General features: G+C 37.7%; 1 protein-coding gene across 1 annotated transcript in view; it reads right to left on the bottom strand.

The window, feature by feature from the left end:
- The window catches only part of LOC111151980 (immunoglobulin superfamily member 10), a 46829-nt gene extending 24271 nt beyond the window's left edge, over positions 1 to 22558 (bottom strand). Inside the window, exons 1-3 of the mRNA XM_022510238.1 lie at positions 22504 to 22558; positions 20863 to 21057; positions 18939 to 19068 (exon numbers count right to left, since the gene is read on the bottom strand). Coding sequence (XP_022365946.1) covers positions 18939 to 19068; positions 20863 to 21056 — 324 coding nt within the window. The 5' untranslated portion in view covers position 21057; positions 22504 to 22558. The remainder of the gene's footprint in view (positions 1 to 18938; positions 19069 to 20862; positions 21058 to 22503) is intronic.
- Between the last annotated feature and the right edge of the window lie 701 nt (positions 22559 to 23259).

Below are 23259 nucleotides of genomic sequence, written 5' to 3'. Positions count from 1 at the left end.
ATCACAGTCATGGAGGCCCTCCTTGAGGAACCAGGGGCTCAAGCCCCACATTGGGGTCCTGAACTGGGAAGACATAACATCTGACTTTGAAAACCAGTGGGGCTTATGTCTGGGAAGGTAATAAGAAACAGACTCTGATCTTAAAAAAAGAGTGTGCCTGTAATCTCCCTTGTTCCTAGTGTCAGGGCAGAGGCAGCAGTTTGACCAATGCCTAGGTTACACATAAAGGAGATTAATTTTACAGCATGTGCCAGAGGGGCAGGGACATGCTGTAACATTCTTTGGGAACAGAAGTTAAGGTAGGCAGCATTTCTTTGTGCTCCCATTCTATGTCACTGGCCCAGTTCAGGTGGGAGCAATTTCTCCCCAAGTTAAACCCCCCCTCCATTTTGAACCCCATTCATGAGAGTGCCCTCAGCAGTCACAACCAGGCCTCATGGCCAGCCACCCACCAGTGCATACAAACCAAAACAGGAGGGGGCACACAATCCACACCAGGGAAACCCCTGGGGAACCTCAGTTGGATGCATCACAGGAGTTTGTGCTATTGGACCCCACAGGACACCTACATAAAGCCACTCCTTCAAGAGTGGGTAATATAACTGATCTACCTAACACACAAACAATGAGGGACAAAATGAAGCTACAGAGGAATATGTTCCAAATGAAATAATCTACATGAAAAATAATTCAGAATAATGGCCATAAAGATGCTCACCAAACTCAGAAGACCGAATCAACACATTGAGAATCTCAATTATGAAATAGAAAATATAAAAAGGAACCAATCAGGGCTGAAGAATAACATAAAAAATATACTAGAGGTAACGGAGAGCAGATTAGAAAATACAGAGGAATGAATCAATGATATGGAGGACAGCAGTGGAAATCACTCTATCAGAACAGCAAAAAGAAAAAGAATTAAAGACTAAATAGAGTTTAAGGGGTCTCTGGGACAACATCAGACATACTAACATTTCCATTGTAGGACTCCCGGAAGGAAGAGAGAGAGAAAAAGGCACAGAAAACCCATTTGAAGTAGTAATGGCTAAAAACTCCCTAACCCAATGAATGAAACAGACATCTATGTCCAAGAGTCACAGAGTTGTAAAGAAGATGAGCCCAAAGAGACCCACACCAAGATATTATAATCAAAGTATCAACAGTTAAAGAGAGAATCTTAAAAGAACTGGAAGACAACAAGTTAGATATAAGGAAATCCCCATATGACTATCACAACTGATTTTTCAGCTGGAAATTTACAGGTGAGAAGGGAATGACAGGATATATTCAAAGTGTTGAAAGGGAAAAAAAAAATCACAAGAATTCTCTTCCAAGCAAGACTGTCACTCAGAATTGAAGAGAGATAAGGAGTTTCCCAGACAAGTAAAAGCTAAAGGACTTCAACAACAAACCAGCCTTACAAGAAATGTTAAAGGAACTAATTTAAGTGGGAAAGAAAAGGCCATAAATAGAAAAGATAAAATTATAAAAGAAATGATCTCGCTAATAAAAGTAAACCTATAATATAGGTATGGATCGGGACGCCTGGGTGGCTCAGTGGGTTAAAGCCTCTGCCTTCAGCTCAGGTCATGATCCCAGGGTCCTGGGATCGAGCCCGCATCGGGCTCTCTGCTCAGCGGGTATCCTGACTCCCCCTCTCTCTCTGCCTGCCTCTCTGCCTACTTGTGATCTCTGTCTGTCAAATAAATAAATAAAATCTTAAAAAAAAAAAAAAAAGCCTCTGCCTTCGGCTCAGGTTGTGATCCCAGGGTCTTGGGATCGAGCCCCGCATCGGGCTCTCTGCTCAGCAGGGAGCCTGCTTCCCTTCCTCTCTCTCTTCCTATTTGTGATCTCTGTCAAAAAATTAAAAAAAAGGTATGGATCAACCACCTACGTATCTAATATGAAATTTACAAAAGTAGTAAAATCATCTAGACTTACAGTTACTAGTCAGTGGATTTGCTAAATAATAACATACAAAATAGGACCTCAAAACATGAAACATTGTGGGTAGTGGTGGTAAAAATGTAGTGCTTTTAGAACACCCTTGAACTTAAATGATCTTCAACTTAAAGTAGAGTGCTACATAGAATTTTATGTCATATATGAACCTCATATTAACCATAAACCAAATACCTTTATAGTTTTGCAAAAAATGAAAAGAAGGGACACAAACATAACATTACAAAAGTCACCAAATTACAAGGGAAGAGATTAAGAAAAACAGAGAACTATAAAACAACAAAATGATAACTACCTGTCTATGAATAATTATATTTTATTAAAGCCAAATATAGAATGTTATATTAGTTTAAGGTGTATAACATTGATTCAACAATTTCTTACATTACTCAATGCTGACCATGATGTGTAGTTACCACAAAGTGTTATTATGATATTACAGACCATAATTTGCTATAATTTTTATCTCCATGGCTTACTTATAACTGGAAGTTTGTACCACTTAATCCTTTTTTATCCATTTCCCCATCTCCGTATACCCATTTCCTCTGGCAACTACCAGTTCTCTGTATTTAAGAGTGCATTTTTTTTCTTAATTTGTTTTGTTTTTTAGATTTTACATATAAGTGAAATTGTATTTTTTGTTTTTTTTAGATTTTATTTATTTGACAGAGAGAGACACAGTGAGAGAGGGAACACAAGCAGGAGGAGTGGGAGAGGGAGAAGAAGGCTTCCTGCTGAGCAGGAAGCCCAATACAGAGCTCGATCCCAGGACTGTGGGATCATGACCTGAGCTGAAGGCAGACACTTAACGACTGAACCACCCAGGCGCCTGTATTTGTCTTTTTCTGATTTGTTTCATTTAGTACAATGCCTTCTCAGTCCATCTGTGTTGTCGCAATTGGCAAGATCGCATTCCTTTTTTTATGGTTGAATAATAATCCGTTGTATTTATACATACCGCATCTTTATCCGTTCATCTGTCAGTAGGCACCTGAGTTGTTTCCCAATCTCGGCTATTTTAAATAACGCTGCAGTAAACATAGGGGTATGTATATCTTTTTGAATTAGCATTTTTGGGGCACCTGGGTGGCTCAGTCTATTAAGTGTCTGCCTTCACCTCAGGTCATAATCAAGAAATAGATTACTGGTAATGAAATCGAATCAGTAATAATAATTTAAAAATTCCAACAAGAAAAATTGTAGGACAGGATGGCATCATAAGTGCATTCTCTACCAAACATTTAAAGAGTTAATACCTATTTTTCTCAAACTTTTCAAAAAAATAGAAATGTTAAAGGATATTCTTAGAATGGAAAGGAAAGACCATAAACAGGAGTAAGAAAAATAGGAAAAGAAAAAACTTCACAAACACATTTAAACACAATAAAAGTAGCAAATTAGTTACTTATAAAGGCAGTATGGAGATTAAAGCACACAAAAACCAATAAAATAAATCTATAAAAATCAGCTGAAGGAATCATAAAATAAAAGGATGTAAAATCTGATACCACATTCCTAAAATGTAGGGAAGTAAAAATTTAAGCTTGAAACTAGAAGTTTAACAGCACTAAACAACCATCAACATAATATAGACTGTTATATACATAAGATGCTATATACAAACTTAGTGGTAACCACAAATAAAAAATCATTAATAGGTACACAAAAAAAATAAGGAAAAAGGAATCCAAGCACATCACTAAAGAAATCCATCAAACCACAAGACAAGAAAAGTGACCTGCAGAAACTCAAAAAACAAGTAACAAAATGGCAATTAGAACATACCAGTTGGTAATTATTTTGAATGTAAATGGACTAAATGCTCTAATCAGAAGACAGGGTGACAGGATGGATAAAAAAAGCAACACCCAACTATATGCTGCCTACAGAGACTTATTTCAGACTTAAAATACATGCAGTTTGAAAATGAAGGGTTTGGGAAAACCTTAATCATGAAAATGGAAAAGAAAGTGAAGGTGGCAATACTTATATAGATAAAATAGACTAAGACAAAAACTAACAAGAGAGTTACTTGTTAGTACTAACAAGACACTATGTAATCATAAAAAGAACAATCCAGGAAGAAAATTCAATAATGCTAAATATTTATGCACCCAACATCGGAGCAATCAAATTCATAAAGCAGCTAATAACAAACATAAAGGAAGTCATCAATAGTAATACAATCATTGTAGGGGACTTTAGGACTCCGTTTACATCAATAGATAGATCATCCGAAGAGAAAATCAACAAAGGAACAGTGGCTTTGAATGACACATTGGGCCAGATGGATCCAACAGATAAATTCAGAATATTCCATTCAAAAAGAGTGGAACACATAATCTTTTCAAGTATGCATGGAATATTCTCCAGAGAAGATCACAATAGGCCACAAAACAAGTCTCAAAAAAGACTGAAGTAATACCATGCATCTTTTCTAACTACAGCACTATGAAACTAGAAATCAATTGTAAGGAAAACGTCTGGAAAGAACACGAATTCACGGAGTTTAAAGAACATGCTACTCAACAAAGAATGGGTCAACCAAGAAATCAAAGAGAAATAAAAAAATACATGGACATAAATGAAAATGAAACACAATAGCCCAAAATCTTTGGGATGAAGCAAAAGCTGTTCTAAGAGAAAAAAATTATAGCAATACAGGCCTACCTCAAGAAACAAGAAAAATCTTAAATAATCTAACATTACAACTAAAGGAGCTAGAAAAAGAAGATCTAAACTCTGAATCAATAGACAAAAGGAAGGAAATAATAAAGATTTGAGCAGAAATAAATGAAATAGAAACTTAAAAAACAAAAAGAACCATTAACTAGAACAGATAAATGAAACCAGGAGCCACTTCTTTGAAAAGATCGACAAAATTAAAGCTTTAGCTGGACTAAAAAAAAAAAAGGGATTCAAATAAAATCAGAAATGAAAAAGGAGAAACACTACCATAGAAATATAAAAGATTATGAGTATGAAAATTTTTTTGCCAACAAATTGGACAACCTAGAAAAAAATGGAGGATTCCTAGAAACATTTAACCTCCCAGTACTCCCAGAAAGAGAAAATTTGAAAAGACTGATTAATCTGTTTTATTGCCATTAGCAATGAGATTGAATTAGTAATCAAAAAAATCCAAATAAATTGAAGTCTAGGACCAGATGGCTTCACAGTTTAACTTTACCAAAAACAAAGAGGAGTTAATACCTATTCTGCTCAAACTATTTCAAAAAATAGAAGAGAAAGGAAAGCTTCCAAATTCATTCTATGAGGCCTTATCCCAAAACCAGATAGATAAACTACAAAAAGTAGAACTATAAGCCAATACTCTAATGAACATAGATGCAAAATATCCTCAACAAATTATTGGCAAACTGAATCCAACAATACAGTTTAAAAAAAATTAGCCATGATCAAGTGAGATTTATTCCTGGGATACAAGTCTAGTTCAATATTTGCTGGTCAAGTAACCTGATACATGACATCAACAAGAGAAAGGACAAAAACTATATGATTATTTCAATAGATATAGAAAAAGCATTGACAAAGTACAACATCCATTCTTGACAAAAACCCTCAACATAAAAAGGCCACCTATGAAAAACCCAAAGCTAACACCATGCTTAATGGGGAAAAACAGGTTTTCCCCTAGATCAGGAACAGGACAAGGATGTCCACTCTCACGACTTTTATTCAACATAGTACTAGAAATCCTAGCCACAGCAATCAGACAAGAAATAAAAGGCATCCAAATTGGTAAGGCAGAAGTGAAATTTTCACTATTTGCAGATGTCATGATAAGTAAATTCCATAAAGCTGTGGGTTACAAAATTCACATATGGAATCTGTTGCATTTCTATACACTGATAATGAAGTAGCAGAAAGAGAAATTAAGACAACAATCCGATTTATAACTGCACTTAAAATAACAAAATACCTACACATAAACCTAACCAAGGAAGTGAAAGACCTGTACTCTAGAAACTACAAAAGACCAATAAAAGAAATTGAAGGGGACACAAAGAAATGGAAAGATACTCCATGCTTATGGGTTGGAAGAAAAAATATTGTTAAGATGCCTATACTACCCAAAGCAACCTATAAATTTAATACAGTCCTTATCAAAATACTAACAGCATTTTCCACAGAACTATAACATATAATTCTGTAATTTGAATGGAACCACAGAAGACCCTGAGTAGGCAAAGCAATCTTGAAAAAGAACAAAACTGGAGGTATAATAATCCCAGATTTCAAGATATACTATAAAATTGTAATCAAAACAATATGGTACTGGCATAAAAAAGTAGACACATAGATCAACAGAACAAAATAGCCCAGAAATAAACCCATGTTTATATGGTCAATTATTCTATGACAAAGGAGGCAAGAATATATAAGGTAAAAAGTCTTTTCAACAAATGGTGTTGGGAAAACTGGACCATTTAATTATACCATATATAAAAACAAACTCAAAATGAATTAAAGACCTAAATGAGACCTGGGACTGTAACAAAACTAGAAGAGAGCACAGGCAGTAATTTCTCTGACATTAACCATAACAACATTTTTCTAGATATGTCTCCTGAGGCAAAGGAAACAAAAGCAAAGATGAATTATTGGGACTATATCAAAATAAGGAGCTTCTGCACAGCAAAGTAAACTATCAACAAAACTAAAAGACAACCTACAGAATGGGAGAAGATGCTTACAAATGACATATCTGATAAATAGTTAATATCCAAATAAATATAAAGAACTTCTATAACTCAGCACCCCCCCCCAAAATAATCCAATTAAAAATGGGCAGAGGACATTTCTCCAAAAAAGACATAAAAATGGCCAATAGACACATGAAAAGATGCTCAACATCACTCATCAGGGAAATGCAAATCAAAACCACAATGAGGTATCACTTCACAACTGCCAGGAATGGCTACCATCAAAACCACAACAAATAACACGTGTTGGCAAGGATGTGGGAAAAAAGGCATTCTTGTGTACTGTCAGTGGGAAAAAGTGGTGCAGCCACTGTGGAAAACATAGAAGTTCCTGAAAAAAATTTAAAGTAAAACTACGCTATGTTCCAGTAATTGCACTACTGAGTATTTACCCCCCAAAATACAAAAACACTAACTCAAAACCATATATGCATCCCCCTAAGTTTATTGCAGCACTATTTACAATAGCCAAGATATGGGAACAACCCAGGTTTCTATCACTAAATGAATGGAGATATTTATATATCACACACACAAAGTGAAATTAGGCAGAGAAAGCAAATACCATACAATTTCACTCACACATGGCACTTAAGAAACCAAAGAAAAAAAGACAAACCTAAAACAAACTCTTAAATATAGAAAACTGATGGTTATCATTGTGGAGGTTGGGGGGTAGGGATGGGTGAAAAAGGTGAAGGGGATTAAGAATACACTTATGATGAACACTGAGTAATGTATAGAATTGTTCAATCACTATATTATACACCTGAAATGTAATACTGCATATTAATTATACTGAATTAAAAATATATTAAAAATTGTAATAATATATAATACTTGAAAAATAAAAAGTAATGGAATTTTTCTTCTTAATTCCACAATAGCCAAACTATGGAAAGAACCTAGATGTCCATCAACAGATGAATGGATAAAGAAGATGTGGTATATATATATAATGGAATACTATACAGCCATCAGAACACTGGTCATTAGGGGAATGTTCCAATTAATGTTCCAATTGTACGTAATTTATGAAGTGCACTTGGAAGCAAGGGTACCCAAATAAACAGAAAGGGATGCCTATTTCAACTGGCATTTGGAAGCCTCCAAAAGATTTCAAAATTCCAAAACATTTTCATTGAAAGATTCATTGCAAAATGTTAATGAGAAGTTAAAGAGAGGATGCCTTGGTGGCTGAATCAGTTGAGTGTCTGCCTTCAGCTCAAGTCATGATCTCAGGGTCCTAGGATCAAGCCCTGCATCTGACTCCCTGCTCAATGGGGAGTCTGCTTGCCCTCTTCCTCTGCCCCTCCCCCTGCTCACTCTGTATCTCAAATAAATCTTAAAAAAAGAGAGAGAGAAAATGTACCTGAAAGACTGTAATACTGATATATCCATTCTGAAGAGACTATTAAACAGTTACCTTTTTAAAATAAGACCATCCAAGGATATAGGCAATTCTTTTCAGATTATTGTTCACTCCTTGATCAAAGGGCATAGTTAAAGAATGTCTTAAACCTAGAAAGGATTCTCAAGAGTTTTTGTAAATCGATTACTTTCTGAGCCCAGTCAAGAGAAACAAAATTTCACATTGGCCCATCCTTGTCCTTTTTTTATTTGTATCCTAAGAACTTGGCTTGGCTTTCTGATTGTCTGGAAAACATAGGTTGTTAGTTCTTTGTCTATCTTTGGGAGAGACTCTCAATCTTGTGAAGATAGCATCCTTTACACCGTCTTTGACAAAAGCTCAGGAGTTTAACACTGCCAGAAATATTTACTATTTGTTCCAGATGACACTGGGCAAGATATTTGAAAAGATTTAATAACTTTATTATCAAATAAGTTTAACTCATTCCATCTACTAGAGAAATAAATTTAGATTAAACCTTTGTAATGAATGAGTTTTGTACCTGTTCCATGGCAGTAATTTAAAAACAGAAGGTGTAACTTCTCTACATCTGTTTCTGTGTTCATGTGTGTCATATATGTGTGTTGTAGATATGTGGTATTTTCTACCTCCAGATGGTATTGCTAAAATTAATGTGTACAAGAGCTCTGCTGAATTGACTTAAAGAAAATTAAATGTTTATATGAATTATATTGTCAAATATAATAGAAACTAATTCAAATGTTTTTCAAATTCACTTGATCTGGGATGATCAAGTTTAAGTTTGTTGGCTTAATTAAAACAGGCATATCTTTATAGAGTTATTAAACTTTGAATATAATACAGATAATCTTCACTTTTATTCTGTTGAATTTACTTAATTCATGTTATATCTCTTGTGTGTTTCAGTAAAAACTACTTAAAATAACGGTTGATATTCTTTGATGTCTCATGAACTTTTCATGGGTAATCTAGATACAATTGTCAAGTACAAATAGAAGAGACAAAAAGTTTTAAAAGTTTTCCAAATCTTTTTGGTACTTTGAAAACTTAAAGTTTTGCTAAGTGATGAGTGAGGGTAAACTCACTAAATATCTAGATAACTTCCTGATAAGATTAAAAAAAAATGAAACATTAACTACTAAACAGGTTTATCTATTTTTGGCTTGTTGTTACAGAAAAACTAAAATTTTGGATGTTAGTGCCATATTGGAGTCTGGTGATTATTTTGGAAACATTATCAGAAGATAGTTCTCAAGCTTCACTGAAAAGGACCTTATCAAGTGCTTCTGACCTGGCATTGCTGCAAAACTACATGGGATTGGATGTACATCTTACTCACAGCTAAAGAAAGCTCCACCTGACATCTGGTCCTGTATAGTGGCTGGAGACCTCTGAATCAAACTGATAAGGAAGAGAGGTAGCTGACATTGAGGTAGATGGCTTCTGCCCCAAATGACAGATCAAAATCTCATACTTTAACAAGAAACCCTTCTCCTCCTCCTTCTTGTCTTCACTCTGGCTTTCCTGGAAAGATAATGCTATCATCCATATCTCCCAGGCCATTGCTAAGGGCAGTAACCTTTCAGACTGCTGGTTTTGTCAAAGATTTTTATCTGTCCATCATGCTAGAGGTCTCCTGGTTCTCCTTATAGGCAGTTCTTCTACATCCAATACAATCATCAGCCCCTCCTACCCCCTTAGAAACCTCTTACCAAGTTCAACTTTCATGTCCAGAATATCCAGTGCCTTTTTACCTTTCTCCAGCAAATACTGTACTTGCCCATCAAACACAAATACCTGTGTTAACCTTAGTACATTTGCACCCCCATATTCCCATGATTATCTAGATGATCTCTGTTCTCACCAAGAGAACTTACCAGCAGCACCCATCTTTGCAAGACATTTAGAACAACACTCTATTTCAGGTTTAGGGTTTCTCTTCTTATATGCATTGAAAAACCCGACTGGCCCTTGGCTTGAACCAGTAAATGCAGCAGTCCTTGTGAACAAATCCATTAATAATACGTCCCTAATGGTAATGGTCTGTGTGCCAATAGGATTTGTCTTTGTCTGTGATGGTTATAATTCTTCTTGAGCCTAAAAATGTCTAGATGGCTGGCACACAACTGGGCAATGCCTTCTAGGTTATCTGTGCCCCTAACAGTCCATAGACAACTAAGATACTTCATCAATCAGCTCTCCTGTATTTATATCACTGAGTTAGAAAAGACCTACCAGGAGGCATTCATGATTCGGGGCCATACTTGCCGGTTAGGAGTGAAAACAAATAAAGAAATGATCAGGAACTTCTTTTTAACTACCGAAGATATTGCAGATCCCATCACTATGACCTGCCCAACAAAGATTCTTAGGCTCTCTGGCCCACATAGTTCTTGGTGATAGGATAGCCCTTGTCGATCTTTCAGCTGAGCAAGGAGATGTTTGTGCTATGGCCAACACCACCAGCTCCATCTAAATGAACAATGCTGGGGAAAGTTGAAACTTAGTTACATAAAATCACTGACTAGGCCATTTGGCATAAAAAGGAAACTCCTTCAGTGGGGGTTATTTGAACTACTTGATTTTGATTCGTTTGAGTCCTGCGGACCATGGCTCAGAAGTGCACTTGAAACATTGGAAATGATCTTGCTTATAGTTATAATCTCCCTGATATAGTATATCCTCTTAAAAATTTTTAATTTATTTAAGTGTGAGAGGGAGATGGCAGTGGAGTAGGAGGACCCTAGGCTCTCCTCATCCACACATACAACTTGATAACTATAAAATCATCTTAAAACCCCCAGAAATTCATCTGAAGACTGGAAGAACAAACTCTACAACTAAAGGTAGAAAGTAGAGAGATGCAGCTTGGGAGAGAAATGGATTGTGGCTGCTGTGGTGGGGAGCTGCAGTCATGGAGAAGGGCAAAAGACAGACTAACACACAAGGGGATGCATGGGGAAAATAAATGCCATAGCAATTGGCCTGCAAAGTGAAAGGGCCGGAATTTTGTGAGTTCTTGCAAACAGCAGGGCTTTAAACCTGGAGTTTTAAGGGTTGTTATGCTCAGCTCTGGGAGAGATTGGAGGGCACTGAGGCTTCACTTGTTAAGAAGGCAGGGCAAAGAGCCTGCAGACATATGCCGTAGAAACAGCGATCTGAAGATGCTTGGGGAGCAACTACAGGTGCATATCCTAGAAGTGCACTGTTCAGAGAGACTCCTCCAGGAACAAAGGAACTGGCAGGCTCTCTTTCCCTTCCCTGCACCTCAGTATAAGCACAGGGCCAAGAGCCAGTGAAGCACCAAAACTCACTACCTAACTTGCTTACACCAAGCCCCACCTACCTGAGCTCCAGAACTGCCCTTCCCAGTCAAGCTTGCCTCTGTCCCAGTGCAGTAGGCTGCCTCCCTTAGAAGATCAGCCCAAACCCATGCTAACACCATGTCTGTTGACCTGAGAGTTTTGTGTACATTCAGTTCTGGTGGCAGTGGCAACAGGTCTCATTTCACAAGCAAAACAGAGCACACTTATTTAAAACACACCACATTTTTTTTTTAAGATTTTATTTATTTATTTGACAGATCACAAGCAGGCAGAGAGGCAGGCAGAGAGAGAGGAGGAAGCAGGCTCCCCTAGAGAGCAGAGAGCCCGATGCGGGGCTCGATCCCAGGACTCTGAGATCATGACCTGAGCCGAAGGCAGCAGCTTAACCCACTGAGCCACCCAGGCGCCCCCACACCACATTTTTTTTTAGAAGATTTTATTTATTTATCTGACAGAGACCACAAGCAGGCTGAGAGGCAGGCAGAGAGAGAGAGGTGGAAGCAGGCTCCCCACTGAGCAGAGAGCCCGACGCAGGGCTTGATCCCAGGACCCTGGGATCATGACCTGAGCCAAAGGCAGAGGCTTTAACCCACTGAGCCACCCAGATGCCCCTAAAACACACCACATTTAGGCCAGGGACCAAACACTGCCAATAACAGACAGAGAGCCTCTGCAGTCAACTGGCCTGAAGGATAAAGCAGCCATGATTCAATAGCAGAGCTCATGCAGTACACACTGGAGATAATCCTGGCAAGTCCAGGCCCTGGGAGACAGGTGGCACTACATTGCAGTGCACTACAGGAACTCTTCTTCGTAAAGCCATTACCCTCAATGACAGGAGATATAGCTGACTTTCTTAACACAGAGAAACAGGCACAGAGACTTAGACAACATTAAAAGAAAAAGGAATTTGTCCCAAATGAAATAACAGGACACGGACACTGCCAGAGTTCTAAGTAAAACAGATACAAGTAACATGCCTGATGGAGAATTTAAAGCAATGTTCATAAGGATTCTCACTGCACTGAAGAAAAAGGTGGAGGACATCAGTGACACCATTAACACAGAGATAAGGAATAACATAGCACAGAGAAAGGACTCAGTAAACAAAATGAGAAACACACTTGATAGAATGAACAGCACACTGGAAGAAGCAGAGGAACAAATTAATGACCTAGAAGACAGAGTAATAGGAAGTAATTGAGCTAAACAAAAGAGAGTAACAAGAATTATGCAAAACAAAAATAAACTTAGGGAACTCAGTGACTCCATCAAATGTAATAACATTTGTATTATAAGAGTCCCAGAAGAAGAATAGAGAAATGAGGGCAGAGAGTTTATTTAAAGAAATAATAGCTCAAAACTTCCCTAATCTCAGGAAGGAAACAGATATCCAGACCTAGGAAGCACAGAGAACCCCCAACTAAATCAACAAGAGCAAATCCACACAAAGATGTACTTTTATTAAAATGGAAAAATATATTGATAAAAAAATTTAAAAGCAGCAAAAGAAGACAGTTACATACAAAGCCCCCCACCCCCCCCGCAATAAGGCTATCAGCAGATTTTTAAGCAGAAACCTTCTAAGCTAGAAAGGAGTAGCATGTATTCAAAGTGCTGAATAGGAAAAACCTGTAGTCAAGAATGCTCTGTCCAGCAAGGCTATCTTTCATAATAGAAGGAGAGATAGTTTCCCCAACAAAAACTAAAGAAGTTCATGAACATTAAACTAGTTTTGCAAGAAATATTAAAGGGAATGCTTTGAGTGGAAAGGAAAGACCAAAAATGACAGTATGAAGGTAGGAAGCAAAAATGCAGTAAAAATGAATATTTATATTAAAAACCAGTCAAAGAACTCACAAAATAAAAGGCTATAAAGTATGCTATCATATACCTAAAACACGGGAACCAGAGGAATAAAGAATGGGTTCAGACTTAAAAGATCACCAACTTAATACAGACTACTATATGTAGAATATGTTATATACAAATCTAATAGTAATCACAAATCAAAATACCACTAATACATACATAAGCAAAGAATCAATAGAAAGAAATCCAGGGACGCCTGGGTGGCTCAGTTGGTTGAGCAGCTGCCTTCGGCTCAGGTCATGATCCCAGCGTCCTGGGATCGAGTCCCGCATCGGGCTCCTTGCTCGGCAGGGAGCCTGCTTCTCCCTCTGCCTCTGCCTGCCACTCTGTCTGCCTGTGCTTGCTCTCTCTCTCTCTCTCTGACAAATAAATAAACAAAATCTTTAAAAAATAAAAAAAAATAAAAAAAAAATAAAAAAAAGAAAGAAATCCAAAAATCTCACTAAAGAAAACGAGCAAATCATGAAAGAAAGGATTAGAGAAAATTTTCAGAAACAACCACATAACAAGTAATAAAATGGCAATAAATACATATCTCTCAATAATTATTTTAATGTAAATGGACTGAGCACTAATCAGAAGATACTGGGTGACAGAATAGATTAAAAAAAGAAAAAAAGACCCAGTATATGCCACTTACAAGAGACTCATTTTAGACCTAAAAATAGCTGCAGATTGCAAGTGAGGGGATGAAGACCATTAATCATGCAAATGACTGTCAAAAGAAATCTGGAGGGGCCCCTGGGTGGCTCAGTTGTTAAGTGTCTGCTGTTGGCTCAGGTTATGATCCTGGGGTCCTGGGATCAAACCCTATATCAGGTTCCCTGCTCCATGGACCGCCTGTTTCTCCCTCGCCTGCTCTCCCTGCTTGTGCTCTCTCACTCTCTGTAAATAAGTAATGAAAATCTTTAAAAAAAAAAAAAGAAATCTGGAGTAGCAATACTTATATCAGACAAAATAGGCTTTAAAACAAAGACTGTAGGGGCACCTGGGTGGCTTAGTCATTAAGCATCTGCCTTTGGCTCAGGTCACGATCCCAGAGTCCTGGGATCGAGCCCCACATCGGGTTTCCTGCTTCTTCCTCTCCCACTCCCTCTGCTTGTATTCCCTCTCTCACTGTGTCTCTCTCTGTCAAATAAATAAATAAAATCTTTAAAAAGACTGTAACAAGAGACAGAGAAGAATCCTATATAATAATAATGGCAACAATCCAAAATGGACATCTAACAATTGTAAATATTTATGCACCCAACATGCGAGCACCCAAATACATAAAACAGTTAATAATGAAGGAATGGATCCAAAACAATACAGTAATAATAGGTACTTTAACACTGCATTTACATCAATGGACAGATGATCTAAACAGAAAATCAACAAGGAAACAGTGGCTTTGAATGACACACTGGACCAGATGGACTTAACAGATATATTTAGAACATTCTCCTCCTTCAATAGCAGAATACAAATTCTTTTCAAATGCACATGAAAGATTCTCCAAAACAGAATATGTATCAGGCCACAAAATCAGCCTCAACAAATACAAAAAGACTGAATCATACCATGTACCTTTTCTGGCCACAACCCTATGAAACTAGAGGTCAACCACAAGAAAAAATCTGGGATGAGCACAAATACATGGAGGTCAAATAACATGCTACTGAACAATGAGTGGGTCAGGAAATCAAGAAATAAATAAGTACATGGAAACAAATGAAAGTGAAAACACAATGGCCTAAAACCTTTGGGATGTAGCAAACACAGTTCTGAGAAGAAAGTTTATAGCAATACAGTCATAACTCAAGAATAAAAATCTCATATAAACAACCTAATCTTACAACTAAAGGAGCTACAAAAAGGACAACAAGCAAAACTGAAAACCAGCCGTAGAAAGGAAATAACAAAGATTAGAACAGAAATAAATGATATAGGAACTAAAAAACAGTAGTACAGATACCACAAAACCAGGAGCTGCTTCTTTGCAAAAAATCAATAAAACTGATAAACCTCTAGCCAGACTTATTAAAAAGAAAAGAGAAAGGACCCAAATAAATAAAATCACAGATAAGAGAGGAGAAAATAAGCACCAATACCACAGAAATACAAACAATTATTAGAGAATATTAAGAAAAACTATATGCCAACAAATTAGACAACTCAGAAGAAATGGATCAATTCCCAGAAACATAGAACCTACCAAAACTGAAACAGGAAGACACAGGAAACTTGAACAGATCAATAACCAGCAAAGAAATTGAATCAGTAATCTAAAAGCTCCCAACAAACAGAAGTTCAGGACCAAATAGATAGCTTCACAGGTGAATTCTACCAAACATTTAATGAAGGGTTAATACCTACTGTTTTCAAACTACTCCAAAAACTAGAAAAAGTAGGAAAACTTCCAAATTCCTTATATGGGGCCAGCATTACCCTGATACTAAAACCAGATAAAGACATCACAAAAAAAGAGAACTAGAGACCAGTATCTCTGATGAACACAGATGCATAAATCCTCAACAAAACACTAGCAAATCAAATCCAACAATACACTAAAAAAATCACTCACACTGATCCAGTAGGATTTACTCCTGGGTTTCAAGAGTGGTTCAATATTTGCAAATCTATCAACATGATACATTATATCATCAGGAGAAAGGATAAGACCATATGGTCATTTCAATAGATGCGAAAAAGCATTTGACAAAGTACAACATGCATTCATGATAAAAACCCTCTACAAAGTAGTTTTGGAGGGAACATACTTAAATGTAATTAGGCCATATATGAAAACCCATAACCGACTTTATCCTTAGTGGGCAAAAATGGACAGCCCTTTCCCTAAGGTCAGGAACAAGACATGGATGTTCAGTCTCAATATTTTATACAACACAGTACTGGAAGTCTCAGCCACTGACTGACTGTTGCAGTCAGACAACAAAAAGAAATAAAAGGCATCCAAATTGGTAAGTGAAGTGAAATGTTTACTATTTTCAGATGACATCATTCTACATAGAAAGAACCTGAAAGACTCCACCAAAACTGTTAAAACTGATAAATGAATTCAGTAAAGTCACAGGATATAAAATCAGTACACAGGAATCTGTTGCGTTACTCTACACCCATAATAAAGCAGAAGAGAAATTAAGAAAACAATCCCTTTTACAATTACACCAAAAACAATAAGATAGGTAGGAATAAGCCTAACCAAAGAACTGAAAGGCCTATACTCTGAAAATTGTAAAACATTAATGAAGAAATGGAAGAGGACACAAAGAAGTGGAATGACATTTCATGTTCAGGGTTTGGAAGAACAAATGTTATTAGAATAACCATACTCCCCAAAGCAATCTATACATTTAATGCAATCCTTATCAACATACCAACAACATTTTTCACAGAGTTAGAACAAACAATCCTAAAATTTGAGTAGAACCACAACAGACCCCAAATAGCGAAAGTAGTCTTGAAAATGAAAAGCAAAGCTGGAGCCACTGGAATTCTGAACTTCAAGTAATATTATAAAGCTATAGCAATCAAAACAGTATGGTACTGGCACAAAAAACAGACACAAAGATCAACAGAACAGAATAGAAGACCTGGAAATAAGCCCAAGTTACATGGTCAATTAATCTTCCACAAAGCAGCAAAGAATATCCAGTGGGAAAAGGACAGTCTCTTCAACAAATGAGGTTGGGAAAACTGGACAGTCACAGGCAAAAGAATGAAACTGGATGACTTTCTTATACCATAGACAAAAATAAATTCAAAATGGATTAAAGACCTAAATGAGAGACCTGAAACCATAAAAATCCTAGAAGAGAGCAGAGGCAGGAATTTCTTCTGACATCAGCCCTAGCACTTTTTTGTAGGTATGTCCCCTGAGTAAAGGAAACAAAAGCCAAAATGAGGACTTGGGACTACATCACGATAAAAAGGTTCTTCACAATGAAGAAACCATCAACAAAACTAAAAGGCAAAACTTATGGCATGGGAGAAGGTATTTGCAAATGACATATTTTGTAAGCGTTAGTATCCAAAACATACAAAGAACTCACAAAACTCAACACCTCAAAAACATAATCCAATTAAAAAACAATTCTCTTTCAGGGAAGACATCCAGATGGCCAACAGATACACGAAAAGATGTTCAACATCACTTATTATCAGGGAAATGCAAATCCAAACCACAATGAGGGATCACCTCACACCTGTTGGAATGGCTAAAATTAACAACACAGGAAACAACAGCTGTTGGTAAGGTTGTTAGGGATAGGGAGCTCTTGTGCACTGTTGGTGGGCATACAAAAAGTGCAGCAACTGGAAAGCAGTATGGAGATGCCTCAAGAAATTAAAAATAGAACTACCATACAATCCAGAAATTCCACTTCTGCATACTTATCTGGACAAAATGAGTACACTAATTCAAAAAGATATATGCACCCGTATGTTTACTGCAGCATTATTTACAATAGCCAAGATATGGAAGCTACTTAAGTGTCCATCAATAGATAGATAAAAGAGATGTATATGTGTATATGTATATGTGTGTCTACACATGAATATTATTTGGTCATAAAAAAGAATAAAATCTTGCCATTTGTGACAACATGGATGGAAGAAATGATAGTATTCTAAATGAAATAAGAGAAAGGCAAGTACCATAAAATTTCACTTATTTGTGGACTCCAAAAAACAAAAAAGATACAGACAGACTCATAGGTACAGAAAACAGTCTGATGGTTGCTGGGGGGTGGGGGAAGGGATGGGCAAAATAAAGTAAGGCGATTGAAAGTTACAGGCTTACAGCTATAAAATAAATGAGACATAGGAATGTGATGTCCAGAATAGGAAATACAGTTAACAATGCTGTAACAACTTTGTACCATGACCAATGGTAGCTAGATTTATCATAGTAATCACTTCCTAATGTACATAAATGTTGAAGCACTTATATTGTACACGTGAAGCTAGCATAATATTATATGTCAAATATACACTGATAAAAAAAAGTTAAAAAAATAATAAATCAGATATGGTTGTGTCTTTCTTGAACAGTTTTTTTATGTATTTAAAAAATCTGATAGACATCTTGAATTGTGAGTTAGCTTTTCAAAATCTTTAAGCCCTACATATGTATCAGACATACTGATCTTTCCATGTATTTTCCCCCATAATCCCCTTTTCTCTTATCCCTAGATGTGTTTTATCTTTACTTTCTCACTTACTAGAGTATTAATTCTTGTCATATTTGGTGTATTCTTAGAAGTCCCCATAACTTTTCAAAATTTTTTGAACAAGACAAGGTATAAATAAAGTAAAAAGTTAAAAAGTATATTTACGTGTACAAAGCTAACTTCTGTCTAAAACAAGTCCCAGATGAACAGGACTAGAAGTAGCCTTTCTGCATTAAGTTTTAAAGGTGCAGTAATCCCTGGGTATTGATTTTTTTTTTTTCTATTAGCCCAGATCTGAGAAAATGCCTCAGAATTTTCATCTTATTCTAATTTCCACAAACTATTGCATTTAAAGAGAAATCAGTCTCGGACATCCTCCTTGATGTCTCCCTCTAATGCAGAGAATGTTGGTTTTTGGGTTCCACTGGAATGGTCATCTCGCCTCTTGAACCTGCACCTTCCCCGTCCCCTGTCTTACCTGCAAGGCCTGCAGATCCGAGAAGGTCTTAGCCGGGATTGTATGAATGCCATTGCTGTGCAGCATTAGCAACTCCAATTTGTTCAGGCCAGAAAAATCCGTTTCTGTCAATCTAACCAAGCTGTTGTACCTGAAATTAAAACAACAGGTATAAGCTACGCCTATCAGCTGTGGTTCAGCTGTCAAAGCAAAAGTGCACACACACATGTCCACACACAAAACCCAATATCTCCCTTTTTATATTTTATTTTGTTTGAGAAAGAGAGAGAGAGCATGTGATGGGGGCAGAGGGAGAGGGAGAAGCAGGCTCCCCACGGAGCAGGGAGCCTGAGGTGGGGCTTGATCTCAGGCTCCTGGGATCATGACCTGAGCCAAAGGCAGAATCTTAATGGAATGAGCCACCCAGGTCCCCAGTACCTCACTTTTTATAACCTGTGCTCGAAGGAGAAAATCAAATGCTTGACATATATTGAGATTCATCAGATGCCACAGAAGGCCCACCCACTCCCCATCCGGTTACATACCCACACTCCCCTGCCCAGGATATACCACATCCCTCCTCAATTTCCACCCTTTCTACATGCGTTGTTCCTTCAGCTTGGGATGCTGCTGGCTCCGCCTCTCTCTACTTGTGACTCCCAGTCAGGCCCAGCCCCTTCTTTGAGGACATGCCCCCTACCTTGCTTTCCCAGGTAGAATTTCTCATTATAAAGTAGAGGTTGAGCAACCTGGACTCTCAGGGTGCCTGGGTGGCTCAGTGGGTTAAGCCTCTGCCTTTGGCTCAGGTCATGATCCCAGGGTCCTGGGATTGAGTCCCACATTGGCCTCTCTGTTCAACAGGGAGCCTGTTTCCTTCCCCCTCTCTCTCTGCCTGCCTCTCTGCCTACTTGTGATCTCTCTGTCAAATAAATAAATAAAATATTTAAAAAAGAGAAGAGAAAGAAAAAGAAACCTGGACTCTTAACCAAAGAGTTTGGTCAAAAAATTTGGCTAGGATTATGAACCTAGGCCTTGGTAGTGAGTCAACCCTGGGTAAAATCAGCAATCTTTCTAAGCCTCCATTTCTTCATCTATAAAGTGCAAATAATAGAAGCGACTTAAAAGGTGTTCTGAGGATTAAGTGAGTGAATGTGTGGAGAGTGCCCTGCTCAGTGCCTGATGGTGGTAAGGGCACAGTCAGTGTTACCTATTATCATTAGTGAGTGTTCCAAGGAACTTTGCATGCTCTTTGAAGGTTCTTACTACTTATTGTGTATCTGTTTTCTCCCTTTCACTGTAGCTTCTAGACGTAAATAATTCATCTTATTCCTTATTGTATCCCTGGCATATAGTAGGTTTTTCCTATTATCAGACACATGATGTTAAATCAGACTGCACATGTGTACACACACACCACAGTTTTTCACAAACCTTTAAAATATAATCACCTTTTAGCAGATTTAATTAGGTTTATATTTTTTAAAGAATTTTAAATTTTAAATAAGAATTTTAAATAAGTCACTTTGCATGAAAAGAAGTCCAAGGGCCTTCTTAAAGGGTCTAACCAACTTTTCATATGTATCTTTTATATATGGGAGGACATTTCCAGTGTCCTATTATCGCCTCCTGATAGGTCACAACTCTAATTCTTAACAGAAGATAATTTCCAGTAAAAAGGTAGCCAGAATGAAGTTCTTCTATAATCTTGGGCCTCTCATCCTATCAAGAGTGATTTCAGGTTCTAGAACTTTCTCCTAGTAAAAGCTTACCAGGAAAATGTTGCTTATTGTCCCTCACAAACTTGAGATCTTCATGTGCTTATTTCAGAAGAGAAATACCATTTTGGTTCATCTCCTAAAGTCACAAGTTTTGTTTGATATTTTGGGCATGAAGCATCAGTGTGATGTCTGCTTGAGAAGGGCACAAGACAAGGGGCCCCACGCACCCTAAATTAATACGTTCCACATTGGGTGAGATGCTGTTTGGGATGGAGGTCAGGTACCGAAATGTGCAGTGCACCTCAGTGGGCACATAGCAAGCACAGCGACGAGGACAGGCATTGCCCCCAAGGCTGGCCACCAGGCATGTCACGGAGAAAGAGACCAGCAAGCAGGTGATTCCTCTGCCTTTAGCCTTCATCCTGGAAAAAAAAAATTACACCTCAGGGTTCTAGGTATGGTTTGAGCAAAATTCCAGTACAAACTCAAAGTCTGTTATCTGGGAGAGCTTTCTGAAAGGTCATAAGTGGCTAACTTCATTCATTCACAACTTGTATGGTAAAACTTACTCTTTGCAAAACCTTGCGATCAAGTGAAGTATTTACTGTGAAAATTCCTTCACAGCTTCTCACTTCTTAGTGAAAACAAAAATGCCTATGACTTAGAGAGTCAGTAAAAAGAAAAAAGAGAGACCATAATGAAGGTATTATGCCAACGGAAATACAGAAGGCCTAGTTTCCTGTTTACCCATTAGTTCTTTTAGACCAACTTTTAAAATACTGATTATAAAACTAATCCGTGTGCATCATAGAAAGTTTGGAAGCTGTAAATAAGTAGAATAAAATTACTTGTATTCCTACAACCCACATATAAACATTAACATTTTGCTGTATTCCTTCCAGCCTTTCATAGGTGGTGTATGTTTCTGTGTATATGTGTGTATATATGTGACCAAACGAAATTTGTAACACACTTTATTCATTGAGTGTATAATGTCTGTTTTTTGCTTTATTAAACCTTCTTCAAAAACATTTTTAAGAGCTGTAATACTCCACTGGAAGGGTGAATAAATCTCAGACATGTCCTTTAGTCCTTGCCAAAAAAGACACGTTGCACGTTTCCCTGCCATGTAATAACCACAAGCCACAGTAGCTCCTCCCCCTCCTTCCCCCCACCTCCTCCCCCTCCTCCTCCCCCTCCTCCTCGAACTCCTCCACTACCTCCTCCTCTTCCACCTCCTTTCTGCCATGGGAGTCAGGGAGCATCATAAGGGAAGAAATATGCTCAGCTTCTTGGAAAAATGAAATTAGCCATGTGTGGGGCAAGCTCAAGGATCCAAACCTAATTTTCTCTTGAAATTCAGAATATACAAGGATTGCAATAAAATTTTTATTGTGTTTTTCTAAGAAAAGTGACCTTCATAATTTATAAATATCAACATTCCTTGGGATAGAATGGTTTCTTTGGGATTATACCAGCAACTATCTTTTAGCCATAAACAATGCTAAAAATAGATGCAGAATTGCTAGTCTTCATATACATAAAAATAGTGGAATTATTATCAGAATTTAGTCCAAACTAAAATTTAACATAGGATTAATCACATGACTTTTGTCATTATAACCATCTGATTACAAAAATTTTAAGTGAACATATGATTGAAGACAGCATTTTCACCTTCCATCATTATTTAAGCAAAAAAACAAATGGTGGGACAAAGGTAATTCATTCAGCTGAAAAACAGACGTTCTGGGTTATGCCCACATGAGAGTTATTTAAAAGAATCACAACTCTACAAGAACAAGACAGTGCATTCCCACAAATTTAAACCTGAAAAATGTATATAACAAAATAGAAATTAACAGTACCTGAGCTCTTCTTTCCTGGTTCTGAATCCTCTCCTGAGCCAGGCAGAGATAGAAAATCTTACCAGTGAGTGAAAAACTGTATCCAAAACCGAGTGAGGAAAAGTTCTCTGCTCCCCAAAGGAGCAAATGGCTTAGTCTTTTGGCTTGCAGCTTAGGAGTGATACTCTGGAGAGAGACCTGGAGGGCGTCCACAGCTTCAGTGAACTCTAGCCCATGTGTGCCCACATTAAGCCAAAAGAAGGGTTCCTGTATTATAATTGTTAGAGAAACAAAAGACAAGGTGGAAGTTTTAAAATTTCCTTTCTCTTCCCTCAACAGTGTCCTTTAAAACCTCCCTAGAGTTGTCATTGAAATATAACTATTAATATCACTCCATTTTTTCCTCCCAGGTCCCAGGAGTTACTCTATTTTTGGACATATATGTCTTAGATGCCCACAGTAAGAGTCTCCAGCTACTGAATTAATCTTTGCATCGCTTGCCTGGCATCAGTCACTGAAGAGATGACTTGCTCCTGCTTGCTTTAATGGCCCCTCGCTCCCCGATGCGTCCTCTCTGCGCACTCGCCCCAGCTGCCTCCTGCTGCGGGACTCGCTGCGTTCCCGCGCCGAGCCCCTAATCCCCCGAGCGTCCTGTCCGTCCCCTGCCGGGAATGGATTGGCGGAGCAGCTCACCTCTTTGCCCAGGTGACCAATGGGCTCACGCCGTCGCGGTGTCCCAAGCTCAGCCGCGGGGTCTCAGGACCTTCCAGAGCCCAG

The sequence above is a fragment of the Enhydra lutris genome, unplaced genomic scaffold (genome assembly GCF_002288905.1).
Source record: "Enhydra lutris kenyoni isolate GAN:26980312 unplaced genomic scaffold, ASM228890v2 scaffoldscaffold2, whole genome shotgun sequence".
Classification (NCBI taxonomy): domain Eukaryota; kingdom Metazoa; phylum Chordata; class Mammalia; order Carnivora; family Mustelidae; genus Enhydra; species Enhydra lutris.
Note: the sequence above shows the minus strand (reverse complement) of the source record. Positions and strands in the feature narration are given on the sequence as shown.